Raw genomic sequence first — 22949 nt, forward strand, 5'->3', positions numbered from 1 at the left:
GGGGATTATACAGAATGTTACGACTACACAAGGGTTAGCAAACTGTCTAGTGCTGAGTACATGTTGTCTGGAGTACAGAAGACGTAGACAGGGCTACACTGTACACTGCAGCAGTTGTCAAGGCTCTGTGCTGATTCACCTTCCTGGAGAACAGGCTGGCATTAATATTAGGGCTAATCAATTAAATTTTCTTGATTTTTGAGGCTTTTGGCAAACAATACGCAAACATTCAATTCAAAACGTAGTATATAATTGGTTATTAATAATACTCAAGCTGCTGCTGTCTGTTTGTAGTTTCTGTTCTTAACCAATAGAGGGCGCAGCATGCAGGCAGGACTTCAACAAGGAGCTCTGGGTAAGAGAGGTGAAACGGCACTAGCACACAGACGACCAGTGTGAGAGAATCCCACGATAAGGGCCCCATTCATGCTAGGGGAAGTCGAATGCAGAAGCCCGCCTAGAAGAGCAAATAAAGAAATACCTTTAATTTTATTATTCTTATGACTCAAAGACATGTCCTATTTACACCAGCCTGCTTTCGCGAAACCAAGTTTATGGGATAAAGGTGCATTTGTTCCCTCACCTTGGCTGTTTTGAACTTGAAATGAATGAAGGTACACACTCTGGGGTGGAAATATAGTCAAAGATATGAATGCCATTTATTCAATTTCTAGCTTTGAGGGAACTGGAGGCAAACATACACTAAATTGCTCTTTGTACTGAGAGTTCTGGCGCAAACTTAAATGTGTCTTGTCAATGTCAGAATTTGGATTCAGTTAATACTGCATTTCAATATTATTTACATAGTAATATAAATTAATTAATCACTGCCAAATGTATGTAATAGATTACAGTCCCAAAAGTTAAAGATAGGGATGCATCACAATGCCTTTGTGCCTAATTTACTGTACATGAATTACATTGATTGTTGATACTGCTGATAAATTTGATTTGCTAAAAATATGAAGGTATGCATTTTAATAAGTAACATAATATTTTCTGATGTATCTGAAATACTAATAAGAGGAACTGAATATTGTTAAATTTTATTAATTTTATACCATGAAATTTCATCAAAAGAGTCAGACATACATACAAGACAAATTTCTGTATGTGCGAAACACATAAACACACGTGTACACATGCACACACAACCACACGCATACCACCAACCAATCAGTTCTTTGAAATGTACACATGCGTAGTCCTGGGTCAATACCACACACATGAGGCTACAATCCTACCAGATGTAAAATACAGAGTGTTTTATTTGGCATCATTTGCGATGTCTTAGCAAACTGAAAATACACACATCAAAACACAATTGTCCTGTCTCTGGTCGTTTCTGGGATGCATTTGCGTTTAGCAAAGCTCTGACCGACACCAGCTTGGTACCACAGTGGTGACACAGTGACATGAGGAGAACCTCACTGTACAGCAACAGTTTCTGACTTTTCCCTCTTTCAGTCTGTGGCTCTTCCTGGCTCACAGACAGAGACAAATTAATTGGACTTGTTACTGATGAATTAAGAGTGAATATGATACGCGGGAGTGCCCTATCTCACCCCTTTGTCGAGAGCAAGTGTACTGTGCTGTTTCGTGACTACACGTGAGACTACCATCTCCTTGGTCCAAACTGCATCTCCACCCCACCACTAGTCTAGATTTTACATTTTTATCCTTTCTGCAAAGCATAAAGGTCCACAGAGAACTGTGCAATTTTTGCGGCTTGTCCATCTCTTTACCCCCATTTTACCTTCACAGACAATTCTTTTTTTAGAGGATCCACTATGAAAGCCTACCTTTAAAAAAACTAAACATTTGGAATGAGCCCAGTATGAACCAGTAAGTCAGTTGCTTTAAATTAAAATGTAAAGGAGGCACAGCCCCCTGCCAACATTATGAGAGCTACAGATAACAGAGCTATAGATAACACATGACAAGTTTCCAGAAGACATATTGCAAGGCAAGATTACAAAAGAGCCAGGACATCGCCAATGTGGAGCTGGTATTGTTTTGTTTTTCTTTTCTCTCCCCTGAATTTAGAAGTGCCTTAGACTAAGTGTGAGGAAGAGAGCATAAACAGGGAGAAAGCAGTTGCTGTAAGCAGGTTGTTCTTGGTTACGCTGGCCCCACAGAAGTACTGTGCACTGCACAACCCTGGGGGGAGAAGCTGGCAAAAAAAATAAAACAAATAACAAAAAGAAAATATTTTCATCAAAAAAACTGAAAATGTACATTAAACCAATGATCCTGTTGTAGCCACAAATGCCCTGTTTGTTCCTAATACTGTCACATTCAGTGTCACTCCAGTAGCTGAGGGAGAATCTGAGTCAATCTCTCCCCCTATGGCAGAGTGTGTCAGGCTCAACCAATTGCAGGGCACTGCCAGTCCAAGTGCCAGTCTGATCCCAGCACAATGAGATATCAATAAATAATATATATTCACATTATGCAGACCTCCCCTTCTCCAGAAAATACCAAGATAAGTCAGGAGGATGTCAACCCCTGTGTGCTTTGTGCCTCGTACATCTCTCCGGGACTGAGACTAAATACCCCAGATTCCCCTATTGCCCCCTAAACTTCTTACTTACACATATATTTTTTACAAAGGATCTTTCTTCATTCACATAATCTTAATAAATGCATTATGCCTTACATTGCAAGTTCTCGCCACTGCCAGATTGTGCTGCTGAATCATGTTAATCACTTCCAACAATTGTTCTTGGACCTCAGATGATACTTACAGAATTACTATTTTTTTTATTCTTTTTTATTTACGTGTACTGTTTCTCCCCTGCTGTTTAATGCTCAGTCTACTTGTGGTTTACAACAATTTCCACATGCTATTTATTTCATGCTACAGTTTCTGTAATCTGTCTAGACCTGGGAGGCTACTTCAGTTCACAGTGCAGTACCAGTCCACCGCAGAATAGGAGCTGGTCTAGGTGAAATATTTACATCTGGATGGTGTACACGATCCAGGTTTGTGAATGTCTGGGAAGCTCAGCTATAATTCCTGAATAATGCTACTGTTTAGGTCTTTAACATGGGATTGTGATTTAATATGGCTGACTGAGGGGGCAGTCTCACTTTAGTACCACTTCCTAACTCTACAGACTGTCCTCCAAATAATAATAAAGAAAATAATATAATAATTCAAATATTTCAGTGTGTCTGGCACAAGAAAAACAACAACAAAATAAAATCTTAATTTGCTTTATCCCCCTAAAGCAAGGCACAGAGTGACACTCCAGAACCAATGCATCAGCCAGATGGACAACACAATTATGTCTAAACTTGCTTTGGTGTTTGTATATACAAGATGGCAAATTTTACTTTATAATCAGTTTTTTAGATGGAAGAATGACTTTTTGAATATAAGTGTTCTTTTAAAATAATTATCTTTTAAAATCTCTTTCAAATCCCTGTGTTCTTGTTTAACGAAGTTTTCCCCAAGATCTGCTGCTGGCTGTTTTTGATCGTCTTTTGATGGATCTTTTCTGTAGACTGTGGCTGGCTGTGGCAGCTGGGGAAAAAAGAAACAGCAGTCAGCATTTTGATTCATATATGTATATGTCAGTTTTAATGCCCTTGCAGCATGAAACACTGAAATAACAAAATGTCAGTTGTGCACACATTCCTGATGTAAATTAAATTATAGTATGCCTATATATACACTCACCAAACACTTTATTAGGAACATACAATACTTTATTACACCTACTTATTAATGCAATTATCTAACCAGCCAATTGTGTGGCAGCAGTGCAATGCATACAATCATTGTAGATACGGGTTAGGAGCTTCAGTTAAGTGGTGGGGGGAGAAAATCACCGACACGGACGCAGTTCAGTTAAGAATGGTGCAAAAAAAAAAAATCCAGTGAGCAGTAGTTCTGCAGACAGAAACGCCTTGTTAATGAGAGATGTCAGAGGAGAATGGCCACACTGGTCAAAGCTGACAGGGAGGTAACAGCAAATAACCACACATTACAACAGTGGTATGCAGAAGAACATCTCTGAACACACAACACATCATAACTCTAAGTGGACAGGCTACAGCAGTAGAAGTCTAAAGAAGGTCTAATAAATACCTAATAAAGTGCTCACTGAGTGTATAGTAACTCTATATTAACACATTGATAGTAGTTTTACCTGACATGGTCTGAATGTGCTTTACTATCAGTAGCATGTCTGTACTTCTAGTTCTTGAGTATGTAAATCTCAATCTGCAGACGCTGGTGTTGTGTGAGCATTATTGTTCATTATGTACTCACAGCCTATACACTCCACTCTCGGTCTCTCCCACTGTCCATCCACCATGCATCGCACCACAGGCAGGTGGCGCTGTGTGAACCCAGGGTTACACTGGTAGCGGATTATGGAGTTCACTTGGTAGCGGTCTCTTCTATTCCCAAACATCCTGGCATTTTCCACTTCAGGAGGGGGGCCACATAAGACTGGTGGGGGGGGAGGAGGAGAGAGGTGAGAACATAGAGGTCAGTTAATTGTTCTGGAATATTAAAATGTCATGATTTGAGGAAACTAAAATGTCTGGGGCGCCATTATCGCTGCCCCATTTTACATTACATTACATTAATGGCATATGGCAGATGCTCTTATCCAGGGAGACATACATTTGATTAGACTAGGAGCAATGCAGGGTTAAGGCCCCAATGGCTGTGCGGATCCTATTGTGGCTACACCGGGATTACATTACATTACATTATTGGAATTTGACAGACGCTCTTATCCAGAGCGACATACAGTTGATTAGACTAAGCAGGAGACAATCCTCCCCTGGGGCAATTGCTCAAGGGCCCAACGGCTGTGCGGATCTTATTGTGGCTATACCGGGATTAGAAGCACCGACCTTGCGTGTCCCAGTCATTTACCTTAACCACTACGCCACAGGCCTCCCATTTATAGCACGGCAGAATGTATCCTGACTCTGGCACTCACCAGGCCCAGTCTTGCAGGTGAAGGGCAGGTGGTAGTTGCAAGGCACGTCATTCCACTGACCGTTCTCATGCCAGATCATTACCACACAGTCCTCTCCAGAGTTGAAGTAGTTATCCGGCTGATTTGGCCTCCAGTTCTCATATTGCTGAAAGGCATCAAGTCAAAGAACAGTGGCCAGAAGCAATTAAGAAAACCATGGCTGAAATGACATCTTTCTTTTCCTTTCAGAAGTGTTCTTATTAGATAATCAACCTTAAATCAATAGCCATGACGCACTTCATGTTCTCTGCTGCCACCTGTTGGCAGCAACAATGACACTAAGGACATAGAAAATTAGGTTCTTTGGAAAGAGGAAGGAGCAGAAAAGCAATTTTGATCAGGGAGGTAATTACTTTAGAAGACACAGATGGAGTCAACAAAACAGCCTTTTGCCTGTCTCTTGGGAAAAATCTGAGGCCAATTAAACGCATGTGTGTGGTATTAACTCACTAATCAGGACAGCTCCAGGCCAGGGAAGCTTTGTGGTTCTGTTCTGTGTAACAAATCACTTTGCCTCCCATTAATCACACAGCTGGGTGCCTCACTGATCCAAAGGATACTCACCAAGGGGGTTCCATCGGTCCAGCGAAAGTCATTCTCCACTGTCTTGTCATTGAGCCCAATCCACTGGTAGTCTTGTGCATTGGCTGAAGATAGGGGGCGGGAGTCAGGACACACACAACTGAAGTAGGACAGGTTGGATACTGACCGTGAGAGCTGATATTGAGACTCTACTCACAGTTGACGAAGCCCTGCTCCTCCGGGGTGACAATGCTGACCAGGTGGGAGTTCAGCTCTCGGCAGCGCTGCTCAGCATCCAGCCAGGTCTCGCGCTCGGAGAAGTGCAGGTAGCAGTTTCCCTGGAACTTTATCCATCCTTCCTCGCAGCTCTGCACATCTGCAGCAACAGTATGGGGTGACACAAGCTAACATTTGAGAGAACTTGGGAAAAGACCTATGGCAAGACCTATGGGATACAAATGAATTCTTCAATTGATTCCCCTTTCTGCACTGCATTGCATTACGCTGAAACTAGCCTTATATACCAGACTTATACCTATAAGACATAAGCCTGTAGAAAGTGCAATTTAGAGCGATAAACGTGCTGCTTTTCAGAGTATAGCCAATATTTTCTAGACAATCACACTCAGTGAAGTCAGGTAAATATTGAAGGCAGGTGCATATATTTCACCCCTTATAGGCATGATGCTTTCAACTAAGGTGAGTTCACACAATTTGCTGCGTGTTGTTTCCCAAATACACAGGGGTTCTCTGTGGATGAAAACAGTATTTGCTATCTGGTTAATTGCTAAATACGTCCATGTCATACAACAGCTCCAAAGCCTTAAGCTTTGTATAGCATTCTCTGAGGCATTAGTTAGGGGTGTATGTGCAGATAGACAAGGTGCTTTTATCACGAGAGAACAGCTTATCAATTTGTGCATTTACTCATGCTGTAGCTGTGGGCATCATGTGGGCCAGGGTTCCCCTCCCAGAGCTAATGAAAAGAACAGATCATCTTTTCACTAACATTGATATCTGGCATCTTTTCTTACCTGGATGATTATTACCCAACACAACTGCATTATTTACAGGCATTATGGACTGATACCTGTTTTTCTCCACTGATTAAAATTCAAGGGTGCCATTCATTCCTGTATTACACAATAATGACTTGCAATTGCATTCAATGACAAACTCCTCCAGCGCACCAGGAGGAAAACAGCAAGGGAACAGGACCTCAATGAACAAACCCCATCAGACTAGAAAAAATTCAACCGAGGCCAAAAGTGGATTACCCAAATCCAGGCAACAGCCACACCGAAATTACAACCAATGGAGCAAGTGTTTGTGTTGTCTGTTGATTTGCTGAAATTTTGTTTGAGGCTGTTAGTACACTTAGCTGAAGCCAGCCTCATACCGATCTCACAGCGGTACCCTCCATAGCTGGGCAGGCATAAGCATTTGTAAGAGTCCGTGCCATCAATGCAGGTAGCTCCATTGGTACAGGGGTTCGAGTTGCACACGTCAACCTCTGCAATAAAAGGTCTGCTGTTAAGATTCCTGCCTGGGGGAGAGGCCCCAGGGTGGGCTGTGCCAAAGCCAGACAAGGCTGGAGGAGGGCAATGCCACAACAGGAATCAGACCATCAGAGTTGCTGCAACATTGTTATCCTTACACTGTCTTGAGAGCCAAAATGGTGTTGAGAGGAAAGCTGTGTTTCCTGTATGGATAGTATATTTCTTACCAAGCCATGAGCAAGGTCCATATAAGGTAGGCTAATTTCCATTTAAAGAAATATACATTAATTTTACAGAAGTATGATTTACATACCTTATTTGAAAAGTATAAATTATATTAATAATGTCCAATGTGATTTTATGGTTTGTGTTATTAAAAGGTATGCCCAATGTATGGATCAACAAACTGTTTGGCAGCATTATGCACATTTATTGTAAATGTTGATGAAATTGAAGCGTTTCAGGTGTTATTGAGCATGCAGTAGGGTTGAGGGTTAGGCTTACAGGAATGCAGGCACTGCTGGACAAGAACAACACAGCACGAGTGTAACCAAAAGTCAGTTACAAGGAGAGCTTGCCATCTGTAAACAAAGGTACTGTATATCCACGGAGACAAGCCAAACACCTGCAATCCACAGAAAGCACAAGGAGCAAACCCAAAAGCCAGGGATAAGCAAACCAGCACACAGGTTTAAAGACACAAACAACAAAAATAAAGCAATGAAAAAGCAACAACATGAATATTTAAATATATTCAGAATAATATCCATATTAAGTGCTCTTTTTAGCATATGACAATTCAACTTGCTAAAATATGACTCACCTGATTACTAGATTTGCCTAAGAATTGATTAAGTTACAGAAAATTGATTAAGTTAAAGAAATTTGTTTGTCTTAAAAAAATTGCTTGACTTCAAAGCATAACATAATTTTTCCAGAGATCTTGGACATTGTTTGCGTGCGTGCAACTTAACTAATGCATTTTCGGCATTAGACCCTCTATGGTGTATGTGAATAAGAACTCCGCATCATTACTCACCCTGCTCACACTCCACTCCACTCACACCAGGTGGGCAGTGGCACAACCCAATTCCATCTAGAACTGTACATGAGCCGGCACCACATGGGTTTGGGTCACATGGGTTAAGTGAAGCTGAGGATTAAAGGTAGAATCAGGTGAACTATTAAACATACAGTAGATACAGGGAAAAGCATGCTTGCTTGATAGACAACCAAGGAACAAACTTGATTGACACACAAAAAAAGACAATTTCAAAAGGTGCAAAAAAGGCAAAAAGCTTTTTACCATTGTAACAAAACAGGAAAACAAGGCTTGTAAGATCATTTAGGTGGCATACCCTCTACTGACAGAGGCTCCTCCATAACAGGTGGTGTCTGCAGAGAGAAAGCTGGGGCAGTGGTGACAGGAGCTGACACTGTAGAGGTAAAATAAATCTCCATGGACTCCGCCAGCTCAGAGAGAGCCTCCTCGGGCCGCTCTGTTGTATTTATGAACTCCTGATCTTCAGTTCCAGAGGTTAAGACTACATGGGGCATTTCGCTGGAGTGGACTCCTGAGGTGATCCCACTTGAGGATCCAAGCTGATCCTCATGACCAGAAGGAAATTCCAGTCCGCTGCCATCTGCACTGAATTCCACTGGCCCCTTACCAAGCTCTTTGCCCTCCATTGGCCGAATGGTGACTTCAATCATCCCTTCTTCTGTCAGGAAAGTGATGTCCCCACTGGCAGAGTCCCCTGAAATGTCCCCAGACGGGGGACAGAATACCCCGGAGTGGTATCCACTTCCCACTCCAGACCCAAGCCCAGAGGCCTCCTGTTCCCCTGTGGGTCTCTTTGTCAGATCAATGAAGTCAGGGTCAACAAAGGTAACCTCAGGGAATCCAGAACCACTTCCTACTGCAGAAGAGCCACTAATGTCACCACTGGGAAATCCGCTCACCCCGGATCCAGAAATGTCCCCAGAGCCACTGAGCTCTGGACGTATGCCTCCTTGCTCCTGCTCTGTTGGCATCCGTGAAGTGGACACTTCAACCATGTCGCCATCTACCAGGGTAATCACAGAAATACCACTGCCAGAAACATCCCCTGATGTGCCGCTGATGTCACCCGAAGGAATGAGTCCGGATGGGAATCCACTGTATCCAGAGAATTCCTTGCCGAGGCCTGACCCACTGAACAACCCAGAGACTTCCCCACTTTCCTCAGAGCCCAATCCGGAGGCACTGCCCGATCCAGACAGGTCCCCGCTGATGCCGGAGTGGAATCCGCTGAAGTCCCCTGATCCCATCCCGGAGGGAAAGGTAATGACACCCGCACTTCCCTCCCCAGCTTCCTCTGGAGTCCCAGACGCTGACCCATCCCCGGATAAAATCATTCCACTTCCCTGAAGGGTCACATTGATACCAGATCCTTCACCGGATTCTCCACTGGGCAGCCCTGCGCTTCCACTCCCAGAGATGTCTCCGGAGAAGCCACTGGCCCCGGAGGCCGAACCAGAGCCTGACAGATCCACGTGGATGGGAGGTGCGACAGATGGACTGACTGTAGGCAGAGAAAGATGGGAAAGACAAAATAATAGGAGGGAAAGACACAATAATCTTTCAAAGAGAATCTTTCACAGCACTCTAAAACACTGTCTGATGCCGTAAAGATGAGCATACAGCATGTCTTCATAAATGAGAAAGCACTTTACCAGGTCTCAGCAGATCCGGCACCTTGTCCACTGTAATGTTCAGTCCAGTCTTATTGAGAAAGGCTGACAGATCAGCTACAGAAAACACACCAGGAACTTCATTTGTACAGGTTCCACAGAAATTCATGTGGCTGAATTTTGGCTTTTGCAAGATCCCTGTTTGATTGGGCTATATTTACCTCGGAAGCAGTAGGCATCATACTTGGAGTACAGTTCGGGGTAGCCAGTCTGGTTGGGGAAGCGATAAACGGTATAAACTCCAGCTCTGCCAGCACCACACTGCGGCCTGGGGTTGTTAATGGGGTATCTGACACTCAGGTCACTCAGCCAGCCTGCCCGACACTTGTCAAGTCCCTGCTTCCAGGCAGCGTACAGCTCACCAGTAGATGCCAGAGTGGCATTTTCTCCCTGGCAGTAGGCCAGGGCCTCATCATATGTGAAGCCCTCAGTTGAAGTTACATGGAAAAGCTCCCCTGAAAACACAGAACGTAGGTAGAAATGATCAGACCATTCAGACCCCAACACCTGTCTCTCACTCAGTGTTTGGTTTAATTAAAATTCCCTTTCAATATCTCGTAGCAATATTCATTGAAGATTGCATGTCTGAGCAAACATTTGCATGTAGAACCTATCCAAGTAATTTTTGTTTCAAGAAACAGGAGGCTAAAGTCAGCTTCCAACTGCATGATGTACAGATGACAGTTATCAGTTGATGTCACTTGACAAAATTGCAAAAACCTACAGATCACTAAAGTACAGATGCATGATTGTGAGATGTTTTGCTTATTGTTTGTACCCAACAGTCCATCGATGTAGCAGTACACGTCATAGCGTTCATCTGCTGGGCGCAGGCCATAGCTTCTCACACCAGGTAAGTGCTCCAGATCCCCTGAGCATTTGTCTCGTGGAGACACAATCGGGTACCTTTAAAATAAAAACACTGTCAGTCCATTTTAACTCCCTGGATGTAGCAAGATACTTAAGTAATGAAATGAACCAATGAATGTTGAGTAAATAGATGAGACCAGGAAGAATGCAGATTGAATGAGTTTGTGGCCAATCTGTTGAGGTTTGGGCCAGATGGCCCAGTGTGATTGATAGGCGATCTCACCGAACGGTCTGGTCAAGGAGCCAGCCAGCATCACACTGGTGGAAGCCCGCTTCGAAGGCAGCCTGAAGCTGCTTAGGGCTGGCGATGATGGTACCGATGCTGCGACAGGCCAGCTGAGCTTCCACGAAGGTGAATGCGTAGCGGCTGGAGCTTGCACGGTAGTGAAAGACCATCCCTGCCCGGAAACAGCAGAGCAAAAGGGGGGATCATGCTGTCAGACATTTTTAATAACTTTGGAATTGCTACCATAAATGTAATTCACTTGCATTTGTGGTAGCAACTTGAAGTTGCAACTTGAAGTTATTTCTATGTGTTTCAGAAAACATGAGCAAGGGAAAAATGACTCTTGGTTCCTACTTTTGATTTGTTAATCAGGTTTTCTACTGAATTTTGGGATGGAAATAGCAGCACAACCACTTACCCGTAGAAGACACTTCAGGCTCAGTGTAGTTTTCATGGGGAAACTCTGACTCCACCCCTGGCTGGGCAGTTGCCATTACAATGCTCTCCTCTGTGAAGTTCAGGTAGTCCTCTGTGATGCTAGGAGGTGGGATCAGGGGTAGTTCCATGCCTTCCAGGGCAGTGACATTCGCTGGCCCCTGTGTCACCACCTCTCCTGCTGCTTCACTCTCTCTGGAGGTCTTCCAGATGATCTCTTGGACCTCAGTGAAAGTGGCCACGGTCACTACGCCGGTGTCAAAATCTGGGGTTGTCGTCCGCAGACCTGTGGCTGCTGTGGTCAAGGTAAAGACATCTGCAAAAAACAACATTGTGACACATTTCAACCTTTGGGGTTGATGGGTTGCAAAGCAAAGGCTTAGTGAAATGGTAATGATTCTGATGGTTCCTCCTAATGAGAGGGTTTGTCTGGTTCCTCCCAATATTTTTTTGTGAAGGAGGTTTTCCTTGCCACCGTTGCCCTAGGCATTCTCTTGTGGTGCTTTTCTGTGAAGCGAATGGTGACAATTGTTTGTGATATAAATACATTTTGATTTCATTTAATTTCATAAGATTTGTTTTGTCGGCCAGTGATCAATCTAATAGGAAAAAAGAATTAAAAAAGAATTGATGATCTTGAAAATAAATGGTCAGACTATGTATATATTGTGTGACAGTGTTTGCCAGTGTCAAATGCTTTAATTTACCTTGGTAGCAAATCGCATCGTAGCGGGAGTCTGGGTGGGGGTAGCCTGTTTGATTTGGGAAGAGATACACCGTGCGCACGCCTAGAAGTCCACCTCCACACTGGGGCCGGGCGATGTTGATGGGGTAGCGAACACTCTGGTCTGCCAGCCAGCCTGCATTGCACACATCCATGCCCACCTTCCAGGCCAGGTACAGCTGCCCCGTGGTAGCCAGCTGGGCTCCCAGCTTTTGGCACTGCTTCTCTGCCTCAGCAAAGGTGAACTTGTCCGGTGACATGGAATAGAAAACCTTGCCTGTGTTTTCAAGGAAACAGAGCAAACTATAGTCATGCAGTGACCCTTCCTTTTCCTCTGCGGTGCTTCAACACTTTTGCCAGCATTTTTAATTTGTAGGTAAAGTATTTTGTATACTGTACCTGCCATCTCTTCAGCAAAACAATACACATCATAAGTCTCAGTGACGTCTCTCACTCCATAGGTTCGCACGCCAGGGAACTCATCCTTATCGCCATAGCAACCCTCTCGTGGATCATGAATGGGATACCTTTGGCACACGGAAGACAAACAGTACTCCAAAAGCAAGAATATAACAATTCTCACATTTGAAATAATGTGAGTATTGTTTAATGATTTCATGGCATAATATGCCTCGTAACTATGAAGGAGCATCAATGATACAAATTCTATTCTTATCATGCTGAGAAGAATGCAACCCATGATATTGGCGAATGCTTTTGGCTCAATTGCCTGAAGCACTTCTTCTAATGTTTTGAGATCCTTTATTTATACTAGAAATGATTACAGTGACATTGAACATACCTAGGGAGTTTAAAGGCAATTTGGTATTTCTCAGTCTTGAAATGGATTAATAATAGACAAAATATGGTTTGTACAAGGCAGACATAAGGAAGTTGATTGCAAGTTTTCTGTTGAATTTGTAGATTTTAGAAAATAAAGCTAAATGATATAGTCCTTCATTGCATATCTTGCAAGAGTGAAAACAGTTCTGCATCTCATACCTTGCTGAGACTCACATAAGGGGACATTGGCGAACTTACTGTACATCTTGATGTAGGGAACTCTACAGAGATGCCTTTATAGAGATTCAATGATTTACAGTAATGCTAATTCATCCACTAGCAGTGGTAGCTACCTGACAGTCTGGTCGGCCAGCCAGCCGGCGTCACACTGGTGGAAGCCGTTATCATAAGCAGCCTGCAGCTGTGCTGGAGTGGCGATCACTGCGCTGTTCTGAATGCAGGCGGCTTTGGCTTTCTCAAACGTGAGGGTGTAGCGGGTGGAGATGGCACGGTAGTGGAACACAATGCCTGAGAAGGACAGAAATAGCATTCAGTATCACAGATACTGCTCCCATGAAATGGATTGTGAAGAAGATTGTGAAGCAGACAAATGAGCGACCAGATGACTAGGACAGTAAATTAGGTGACAGTTGGCAGCAGTGTAACATAATGATAAGGTAACTGTGCTTTCAAACTCAAAATTGTATGTTTGACCCCGAATAGGTACTGGTCTTGTACCCTTCAGAAAGAAAAATAACCTGAATTGCTGCATTAAAATATCTGTAAGTTGCTCTGGAGAGGTCAATCATTCATTTGCAAGGGGGCTGGAGCCTATCCCAGCACACATTGGGCGAAAAGCAGGAATACACCCTGGATCGCAGGGCACACACACCATTCACTCACACACTCATACCTATGGGCAATTTAGACTCTCCAATCAGCCTAACCTGCATGTCTTTGGACTGTGGGAGGAAACCGGAGTACCCGGAGGAAACCCGCTCAAACACGGGGAGAACATGCAAACTCCACACAGAGAGGCCCCGGCCGACGGGTATTTGAACCCCGGACCTCCTTGCTGTGAGACAGCTGTGCTACCCACTGCACCATCCGTGTCGCCATGCTCTGGAGAGGTGCATCTGCTGTATTGGATTTCTATTTTGGCCCCAAGTAAAGGTCACTCTCTATTGGCCCAACAGCAGTAACCTTGTTATCCCAGAAGGTCTCCTATCAAGGTATTAACCTAGCTCACACTTGGCTTCAATGGAAGAGTGACATGGCTCCTGGCTGCTGTTAGCTGCTATAATGAATATGTCATCATGACCCATTCATGTTGTCAGTTTATGCACAGCCTACAACTATCAGTGGTGACACAGTAGATCTACAGTTTTTCACAAACATCACAGATAAAAAGCTACAGAGGAATCTTAGTGATAGTGGGCCATTTCCTGAGCACAGATATTTTTGCTCGCAGAGACAGTTCCACATGTGGACAGTTGTATGGACAGTTGATATCTCAGCACGAACGGAGGTAAATCTTATCAAGATGTGTTCTGATCTTACCTTGAACCTGGATCTCCACAGTGTCAAAGCTGTCCTCAATGCCATGCATGACCTCGCAATGGTAGGTGCCGGAGTCGTTGGAGCGCAGCTCGGTGATCTCCATGCTGACGTCGGTGGGCACCATGGGGTAATTCACCATGGTAACTCTGTCCAAGTACTCAGATTCAACCTTTACTCTGCCTTCAGTGGCCACCATGATGATGGAAACCTTGTCCTTTGTGATGTGGCTCCACTTGATACGATGAGACAGGGGTGCAATTGTGGGGGCGCCAGGGTCGTGGATGGTGTGGTCCAGGAAATAGCAGGGCACCACCAGTGATCCGCCCAGCAGGGGGCGCAGTGGGAGTTCTATGGGGATGCTGACGCTCAGAGTGCTCTCAGGGTCTGTGAGACATATGCAGCAGTTCAGCAGAGGGGACAAATTTCAGATACATAAACCTCATTTGTTGCACTATGCACAGAAGCATGTGGGCATCCAGTTATTTAAACTGTTTAGAATGCACCAGCTGTGTATTATTATATATCAGTTAACTGCATCCTCCAAAAATATTGGTAGACTTCATGAAGATGAGCAAAAAAGGCATTTCTTTAGTAGGTTCATCCTAGCAAAAGGAGGGCACAAAAAAAAATTGTGACATGTCTTATGGGGAAATAACATTATTACTTCAAAAGCAGTTTCTCTGGGCAATTACATTAGTATAATATAATTGTGAATATAATCAAATATAATCAATTTTGCAATATAGGTCAGCACTTGTGTTGTTCATTTTTATGGACTTATTTTGCCTATCTTTATCAAGTGCGCCTATTGTGCTGAGCATTGTATGTGACATGGGAACTACATTGTCCCAGAGAACTAATACTAGGATATTTACTAGGAAATTGTTTACCTGTGCCAGATGGGTCCTCAAAGGACATTGTTGCAGTGATAACACGCAAACATGCACACAGTAGAATTAACATGGTCATAATGTACCTGCAAGTAAAGAGAGAGAAAAAACAATTTCTTAATAATCTTAAGGCAATGCAGCTAACTGTTTTTTGCAACTAAAAACATTGTTATGCACCAGTGACACACGTAATCGCTGCATGTGCTTTGTTTGATTGGGGCAATAATACTGCCTCTGGGATTTAGTCACATTGCAAACATTCTTCAGATCTGCAGACTGTCTCTTTAAGTTTAAGAATTGAGTCAAAAGTATCCCATAATTTGTACCAACAACTACTAGTAATATTTGCCCTATGTTTCAACATATCTAGTGAACCTGAAAGTTCCCAGTACACATGCCCACAGGCACACACACATGCAGTACACATGCACACAGGCACACACACATCCAGGACACATGCACACAGGCACACACACATCCAGGACACATGCACTCAGGCACGCACATCCAGTACACATGCACGCAGGCACACACACATCCAGGACACATGCACACAGGCACACACACATCCCGGACACATGCACACAGGCACACACACATCCAGGACACATGCACTCAGGCACACACACATCCAGGACACATGCACACAGGCACACACACACATCCAGTACACATGCACACAGGCACACACACATCCAGGACACATGCACACAGGCACACACACATCCCGGACACATGCACACAGGCACACACACATCCAGGACACATGCACTCAGGCACACACATCCAGTACACATGCACACAGGCACACACACATCCAGGACACATGCACACAGGCACACACACATCCAGGACACATGCACACAGGCACACACACACATCCAGTACACATGCACACAGGCACACACACATCCAGTACACATGCACACAGGCACATCCACAGCCCTTCAAATGACATCATAAAAATATTTTACTCAGAATTGAAGTGGAACAATATTATAGTTGTTAAAACAGATAAAATAATCCATTGTGTTTTCTCAGCTGTATAAATAACCAGAAACACCAAAACAAGCATCCTCTCTAAAAGACTAAAATATACAGCAGATTCTACACTACAGTGTAAGGAGTATAAGGTGCAGAATACACAACAGACTGGATGTCAAAAGCCTGTCAGGGTGAGACTTTGAAAGCTTGCACTGTCGCATGTTTGACTCACATGACTTATTTCTGACGCCTGTGCCACACTGCCATGCTATTGAAGTGAAATAAAATCAATACACTGAACTAGAAAAGCCCATTATAAGAACTAATAATGTAATAAACGGCAATAGGAAAATGGGTGAATATAACTGCTCCTTGACCTGCACAGCAAACACATTAATTGTATGTTGGATGATTTGTAATGTAATGTAATGTAATGCTGTGTTAATCATATAATGTAATATAATTGCAACATTTACTGTAATCCACTGCTGAGAGAGGATAACTGCAACTTTTGGAATTACATTTTTAGTATCAGTTAAGCTAACAATATTTTGCTATGTAAGAATAGTATCACTGACCTAACAGAAAGGAGGGTTATACTTATTACTTGCTACATTCTGGTTAAATTAATGCATATAGTTTCAGTATTATAAATCACTGAATGAAGTCTACACCTCCTTCATGGCTACTTTATTGCCCCCAACTGATTTTAGAGAGATACTGGGTTGCTGAACACTATTGCATGGTAGAAGGCACAAAGTGTTCCATTGAAATAGAAAATAAACTGCTTTCGGTTAAAATCTATATGGGAATGTTTTTGTTTTTTTTGCTCACATGCGACTGACGTCTGGATGGCATTAGTAGTTTTCCTTTTACAAGTGCTCACCAAATCCCCTGGAGCTCAACCATTCACTTAACATTAAGAAAGCAGAGGTAACATATTATGCGGAAAGCAATGGGCCATTATTCCAAAACACCTCAGGCAAATAAACAAAGCCTTCACATTAAGTCTGGCTTTCTCATTCTAGAAGTGTAGATGGCACAGTGTGTTAATCATCAAGGCCAACCATAATGTAGATGCTGATGTACACTCCAGAGTTGAACAGTGCATTCTAAAACAAGGTTTTGTAAATTCAGCAGTCAAAATGAAATAAATGTCCATTACAAAACCATAAAACAGGTTTTACGAGTATTTTCAAGTTTTTGGTAATGCTTGACATATAGGCCAAGCTCAGATACAGCATATTCATACCGACACCACATTCATAAGGTCTTTACATCAGGTTCAGCTCTCATGTAAATGTAAAACAGAGAAGAGAATATAAACAGAGGTTGAAAGAGATAAAAGAGATATACAAAACAGGCTATTTTCTTGAGGAAAGTATAAACCAGACATTGCAGATGTTTCCCTTGGCTCTCAGCACTATGGTCAGCTATATGTTGAGGTGATGAATGTGAGACACTGGCAAGACATCGCTTGGACCCAAGAACTGGCACAGTCTTCATTCTCTGGTGCAACACAGCTCCGAACGCAGCTAACTCTGTGGATGTGTATTATGTGATAATCTGAGCACTTATAGCTGATGCTTTAGCACCAAGAGGCCTCAGTCCATCACTGAAGCAATTATGTTTAGCTTACCTTACTCATAATCTTTCAAATCCAATATACAATGTAAAAAAAGTGCAAGACAAGTATTATTCTTTGAGAAAACTGCAGAATACAGATATGCGCTTCATCTGATCTGCACTAATACAAACTGTCAAATAAAGAGAGCAAATGTAAAATTATTGTTATGGCAGTGTCATATATTTCCAAAAACGATGACAGCATTTTAATGAGATGATCTTTGTGTCTTTGAGTCAGCAATGGCAAACTTGTTTTAATTACAAGTGTACCTACGATTGCTGACACAGCAAAAAGAGAGAGAGAAAAAATAGAAAAGGGTGAAAAGAGCACTGTTTGAGATTTGGGGAAAACGAAGCAAATCTCTCATTAGCTTTCAAATCCATGACGCCATCAGAGAGCACAGAATTGCAACAAGCAGGCTGTTTGCTGGCTGTGCTGCTCATCTTTTCACTGCTGTAACAAACAGCCACTTGATGAGAAACACTGCAGTGTTCAATTTTTAAGGCAGGGGAGGTGAGGGGTGAGCAAGAGCGAGGGAGATGAACACTCATACCCCCACACTAACTCACACATAAACACAAGCCTGTTCTTTACCAGTAACAAGGAGCCACTCAGGTGGAGGTTTTTTCTCTAAGTAAACTTTAGGGTTTCCGTTATTGCGTCGCAGCTTGATTTGGTTATTTTTGAGTAACAGTCCACCCCTTTAAATAAAAACTGCAGCGCTTGACTGTTCCTCATGGGACAGAGTGAGAGAGAGCAACTGATTCCAGAGAGCTGCCCACAGCAGGCCCTGAACACCTCCTTTGTTGGCAAAGAGAACTGAGAGATCAGATGCCACCTTGTGGTGACTTGGGACCAGTTAGGACTTGACCAACTTCTATAGCAGGAATCTCAAAATTCTGGAGGGCCACTGTGTGTGCTGGTTTTTGATGTGTTCCCGTGCTTAAGTTTGTAATTTAATTGGTTGATTGGGTCATTGAGTTTGCACACATTGCTTCCCAAAAAACAGCTGAAGTTGTGGCCCTCCAGGACTGATGTTTGAGAAGTCTGTTCTAAAGCAACAGGACCTTAAAATGGAAGTAAATCTATGTTAGGCAAGATCATATTCCTCACTGTAAATGAATAGTCTTTCTACAGGGTAGGTCATATGCAGGGTGTGTAGAATGGACATGAGTTTCAACTGATCTCAAAGACAAAATTTGACACAATTAGGCAAGAAACATGTTTATCGTTATTGTATCTGATCACAAATACACTGGTCTTTGATTTGGACACGCTTGAGGTCGATCTCTCTACTGCAACTTGTAGATTTTTCATGGTGTAAAAAATGGAATTTACTCTACATGGACGTGGAGTGAATTCCTGTCTCTCTGGTGCTGCCCTAGAGATGCCAGTCCTTGCGAGCATATGGTCTAAACTCGCTTACAATTACAAGTACATGAACAGAACGGGATCCGAGTACTGGTCTCAGAGTTCTGTTCAATATTTGCTCAGTATTGATATTTGCCCATCTCAGATACTGAGGACTGCATCAGTTTGGACAGAAGAACAAACAGGGCTTAGGCTTTGCCTCTGGGGTTTCACCTGGGTCCAAGGGACCATGTCACAGCCTCGGAGCTGGAGGAGAGGCACCCCTCTGTTCCTGCCTCCACACTGCTAATAACACCAGTACAAACATCTGGCTGTTTAGCTCAATAAATCATCATCTTACAATGATTATACATTACATTTCATCTTGAAAATAATGTACATACATGTATAGCTCTGTATACAGTACTTGATCTGTTTTTTTCATTTATTTTTTAAACAATGAATAAGAAGGGTTTTACTGAAGCTGAAATATGTATTATCCCTTTTAACCCAGGAAACAAAAGGCAGCACATAAAATACTGATTTTCATACCTTTGTGGCCCAGGCATTTTTTTACTCCTTTAACATGGGTGATACAGCTTTTTGGTTTGTGGAATCTCTTTCCTGTCCCAGAATAACCTCTCACACACATGGCAAGCCAGTAACAGACAGCATAGATTTTTGGAAGAGGCTAGGGGGCTTACAAATGAGGCTAATTTTGTAATACAGGCAGTAAAACTCCATTCACAAACATACTTATCAAGATATCTATACATGTGTCAAAATGTTAACTGGCTATTTTTTTTGGAGACCCCCGGTAATGGGTATGCAATTAAAATAACTTGATGTATAGGTTCATGTTTGGCAGTGACTTCAGTTTAAGATTCAGAGACCTAGCTCAGAAAATATGCCCATTCATTGGCCACAGTATTATATGAGGGCCTTGCTGAAGGAGGACCCTACAGTATGTCCATTCAGGTGCTATGGTATGTTCTACTCCTGGGGAGGTACACAGACCAATAGAACTAGTTTGTTCCCATAAGTCTGAATTACAGGAACTCTAACTGCATTAAGGCCAATATAAATAGTACAGTGCATTCCATGACTCACTGAACAGTGTCCACATTCAGGTGAATGTTAGGAGAAATGTGTGACAAAACTAGTTCTAGTCCTAGTCCAAGAAAGGCAACCATTTTGTCAATGACTACATAATGAATTGTGAAAAACGAATTAGAATATGTCACTAAAAGCACAGGCACAATACCAGCAATGGAAGAGCTCTGTAAAATGTTATCCAAAAAGGTGGCATTCATTTGTCATATATTTATCATATCTGTCATACACCAAGTTCATTCAAAAGCTACTTACATTATTTATTTAACAACTACATAGTAATATTTATTAATTAAAATGATATTTAGACAATAATTTTCAGTGCATGTATATGCATTATAAGGAGATGCTCATTCATCTGTCAAATTACTAACGTAGCCTACTTTATGATTCAGAAAGGATTAAGATTTTATTCTCTTTCTTTACCAACTACCTCTGTAAATATGTATTAATATCAGATTTTGAAATGTACAGCTTTTGCCATAAAAAACCTGCTGTGGGAATACCAGAATACCGTACATGCCCCTTTTAACCTGCTTGATACCTGTACTTCTGGACAATACAAAGTACTGTGTCTTATATATAAAGTACATAATTCTACAATGGGTTCCATTCAAACATTATAGTTATCATGCCTACTTAATTTTCCTACTCTATACGCTCCAGGAAAAGAAGAGGTTGGATGGGCATCAAATTTATGCTACCCAATGCACAAATGAGACCCTAATAAAGCATGTTTTCCATTGCTTGCTCAGACCTGGCCAAATTATTGGCAAGCTAATAATTATGCATGCGATAGAATGCTCAATGCTTTCTTAAAGATTGTTTTATGCTTCCTTGAAGATTGTTTTATTTGGGCTTTTGATTTGTAATGAGCATCTGAGTTCTTCTTTTAAATTCAATATAATTTATTTACATCAGTGTTTCATCAATATTATAATAAACCCATTACTTTTGTTTCTTGGGACATACATGACTAAAACATATTTGAAACCACGCTCCTCTGTGATTTAAATAGACCTACAAGCAGTTAACTCTAGGGTAGATTAAGAATAACAAAGTTACACAAATTCTTAAATTATAACAAGTGTCAGATTCTACTCTAATCTAGTTTGTATTCAAATCATCCAGTTAATCAGCATCTATTTAAAACTGCCTGTGCACATTTCAATGCACTTCACAGAACAGGCAGAGCCCACATTTAGATGTGTTCTCCATTCATGACTTTTCAGCCAACTGCATTCAGGTAGCATTTAATGTATTCAACATATGCATTGACATGAATACAGACGTCCAACTATATAAACTGGATATGCAAAATCGTCAAGTAGCCAACAAATTCACTGTGTTCAATGTAATATTTGTGGTCCACAAACCTCAAGCAACATGGTGCGGTTTGGTACGACTAAAATGGAAAAGAGTGGAAAAACTGCCAATTTGTTGAGCCTACCTCCGCTATGATGTAGAAATATGGTCCAGGGTATCCACCAACTCCCAGATAAAATATTAAAATTACTTTATTTTATGGTCGAATCGTTTCAGGTGTCCGTTTCTGACTTCTTTTTTTTATTTTGAAAATATCCTCTCCTTTTTCGAAAAGAGATCTTCGGTCTTGGGTAGTCGGTGATGTGATGAGGATGTTCCTGTTGGTTTGTACCCAGTTGAAAATCCTTGACAGCTCGCGGGTCCTGGTAGAGCGTTGCTCCGCGTGTGTGTTAGGAGCAGAAAGAATCCTTTTTCAGTGGACACGTTTAGCTGTCAAAGATTGGGGAGGTAGGGAAAAAAGAGGAGAGGGAGGGAGATAGAGAGCCCGCACAAATTTCGAAGGTGAAGACTCCTCCTCGAAACCTTCGTAGTTTGTACCGTGTACTCCCGTCTGACGAAGCAAATGCACACTATGGCACCTGTTATGGAATTAAATGGATGTAATTTGTTACAATAACTAGGGGAAACTATGCTTCAAGTAGTCATTTGTAAGAACGTAAGGTTAACAGGGTGTCAAAAGCGTGAAACGAATGTCGCGGATAGAAAACACAAATGCACACCTACAAAACCACGGGAGGCGACCAACATCTAGGTTGGCAAATCGGAGTTAAAGTTATTTTATGTTTTTATTGTACGAAGAAAAATGAATCGCAATGTGTAATGTCCCCTCGATGTTAAAAGGGTAGCCTATTGCAGAACATATTCGACAGACGTTATTATGCAGTAAGTAAATATTACGTGAACATCATGAATATTCCATCCAAATGTTGTTTAGATAAATACTGATTTATCTGAAGTCTGATTGCGACTGACCAACTGGTCAGACGAAATGACAGGCCACGAATTGCCAAACCACTACATGTGGATAGAATCATTAGCAATTTTTTACGGATCATATACTGTCCAGTTTTAGATAGAGTATGGTTATGGTCATCAGGGGCTTGGTTAAATAGTCTTTGAATGTCAGTGAAAAGAGAAAGCTTGAGATGTTTATTGTATCGGAGCATAAATGAGCCGCCTGTTGATAGCTCGTACCGATGGAGTAGCTTTGTTATACTAAATGGGTGTTAATCCAAGTGCTACTCTGAATAATGAAACCAGATTTAAGAGTTTTTTAATTACACTCAATAGTCCCAAAGTCTTCC

The 22949-nt window shown here is 42.2% G+C and overlaps 1 protein-coding gene across 1 annotated transcript; it reads right to left on the reverse strand.

Annotated features, from left to right (window-relative positions):
• Window positions 1-1243: 1243 nt before the first annotated feature.
• Window positions 1244-21949, reverse strand: LOC133130754 (aggrecan core protein-like). Its single transcript, XM_061245576.1, has 19 exons — window positions 21770-21949; window positions 15246-15331; window positions 14356-14739; window positions 13149-13323; window positions 12412-12539; window positions 11996-12289; window positions 11272-11604; window positions 10851-11025; window positions 10536-10663; window positions 9919-10212; window positions 9740-9814; window positions 8383-9588; window positions 8064-8177; window positions 6925-7038; window positions 5743-5901; window positions 5568-5650; window positions 4965-5109; window positions 4280-4462; window positions 1244-3529 (listed from the first exon to the last, which is right to left on the reverse strand). Exons 2-19 carry the CDS (start codon window positions 15322-15324, stop codon window positions 3441-3443), a joined length of 4158 nt encoding a protein of 1385 aa, XP_061101560.1. The 5' UTR covers window positions 15325-15331; window positions 21770-21949; the 3' UTR covers window positions 1244-3440.
• Between the last annotated feature and the right edge of the window lie 1000 nt (window positions 21950-22949).

This window comes from Conger conger, chromosome 6, assembly GCF_963514075.1.
Source record: "Conger conger chromosome 6, fConCon1.1, whole genome shotgun sequence".
Lineage (NCBI taxonomy): Eukaryota > Metazoa > Chordata > Actinopteri > Anguilliformes > Congridae > Conger > Conger conger.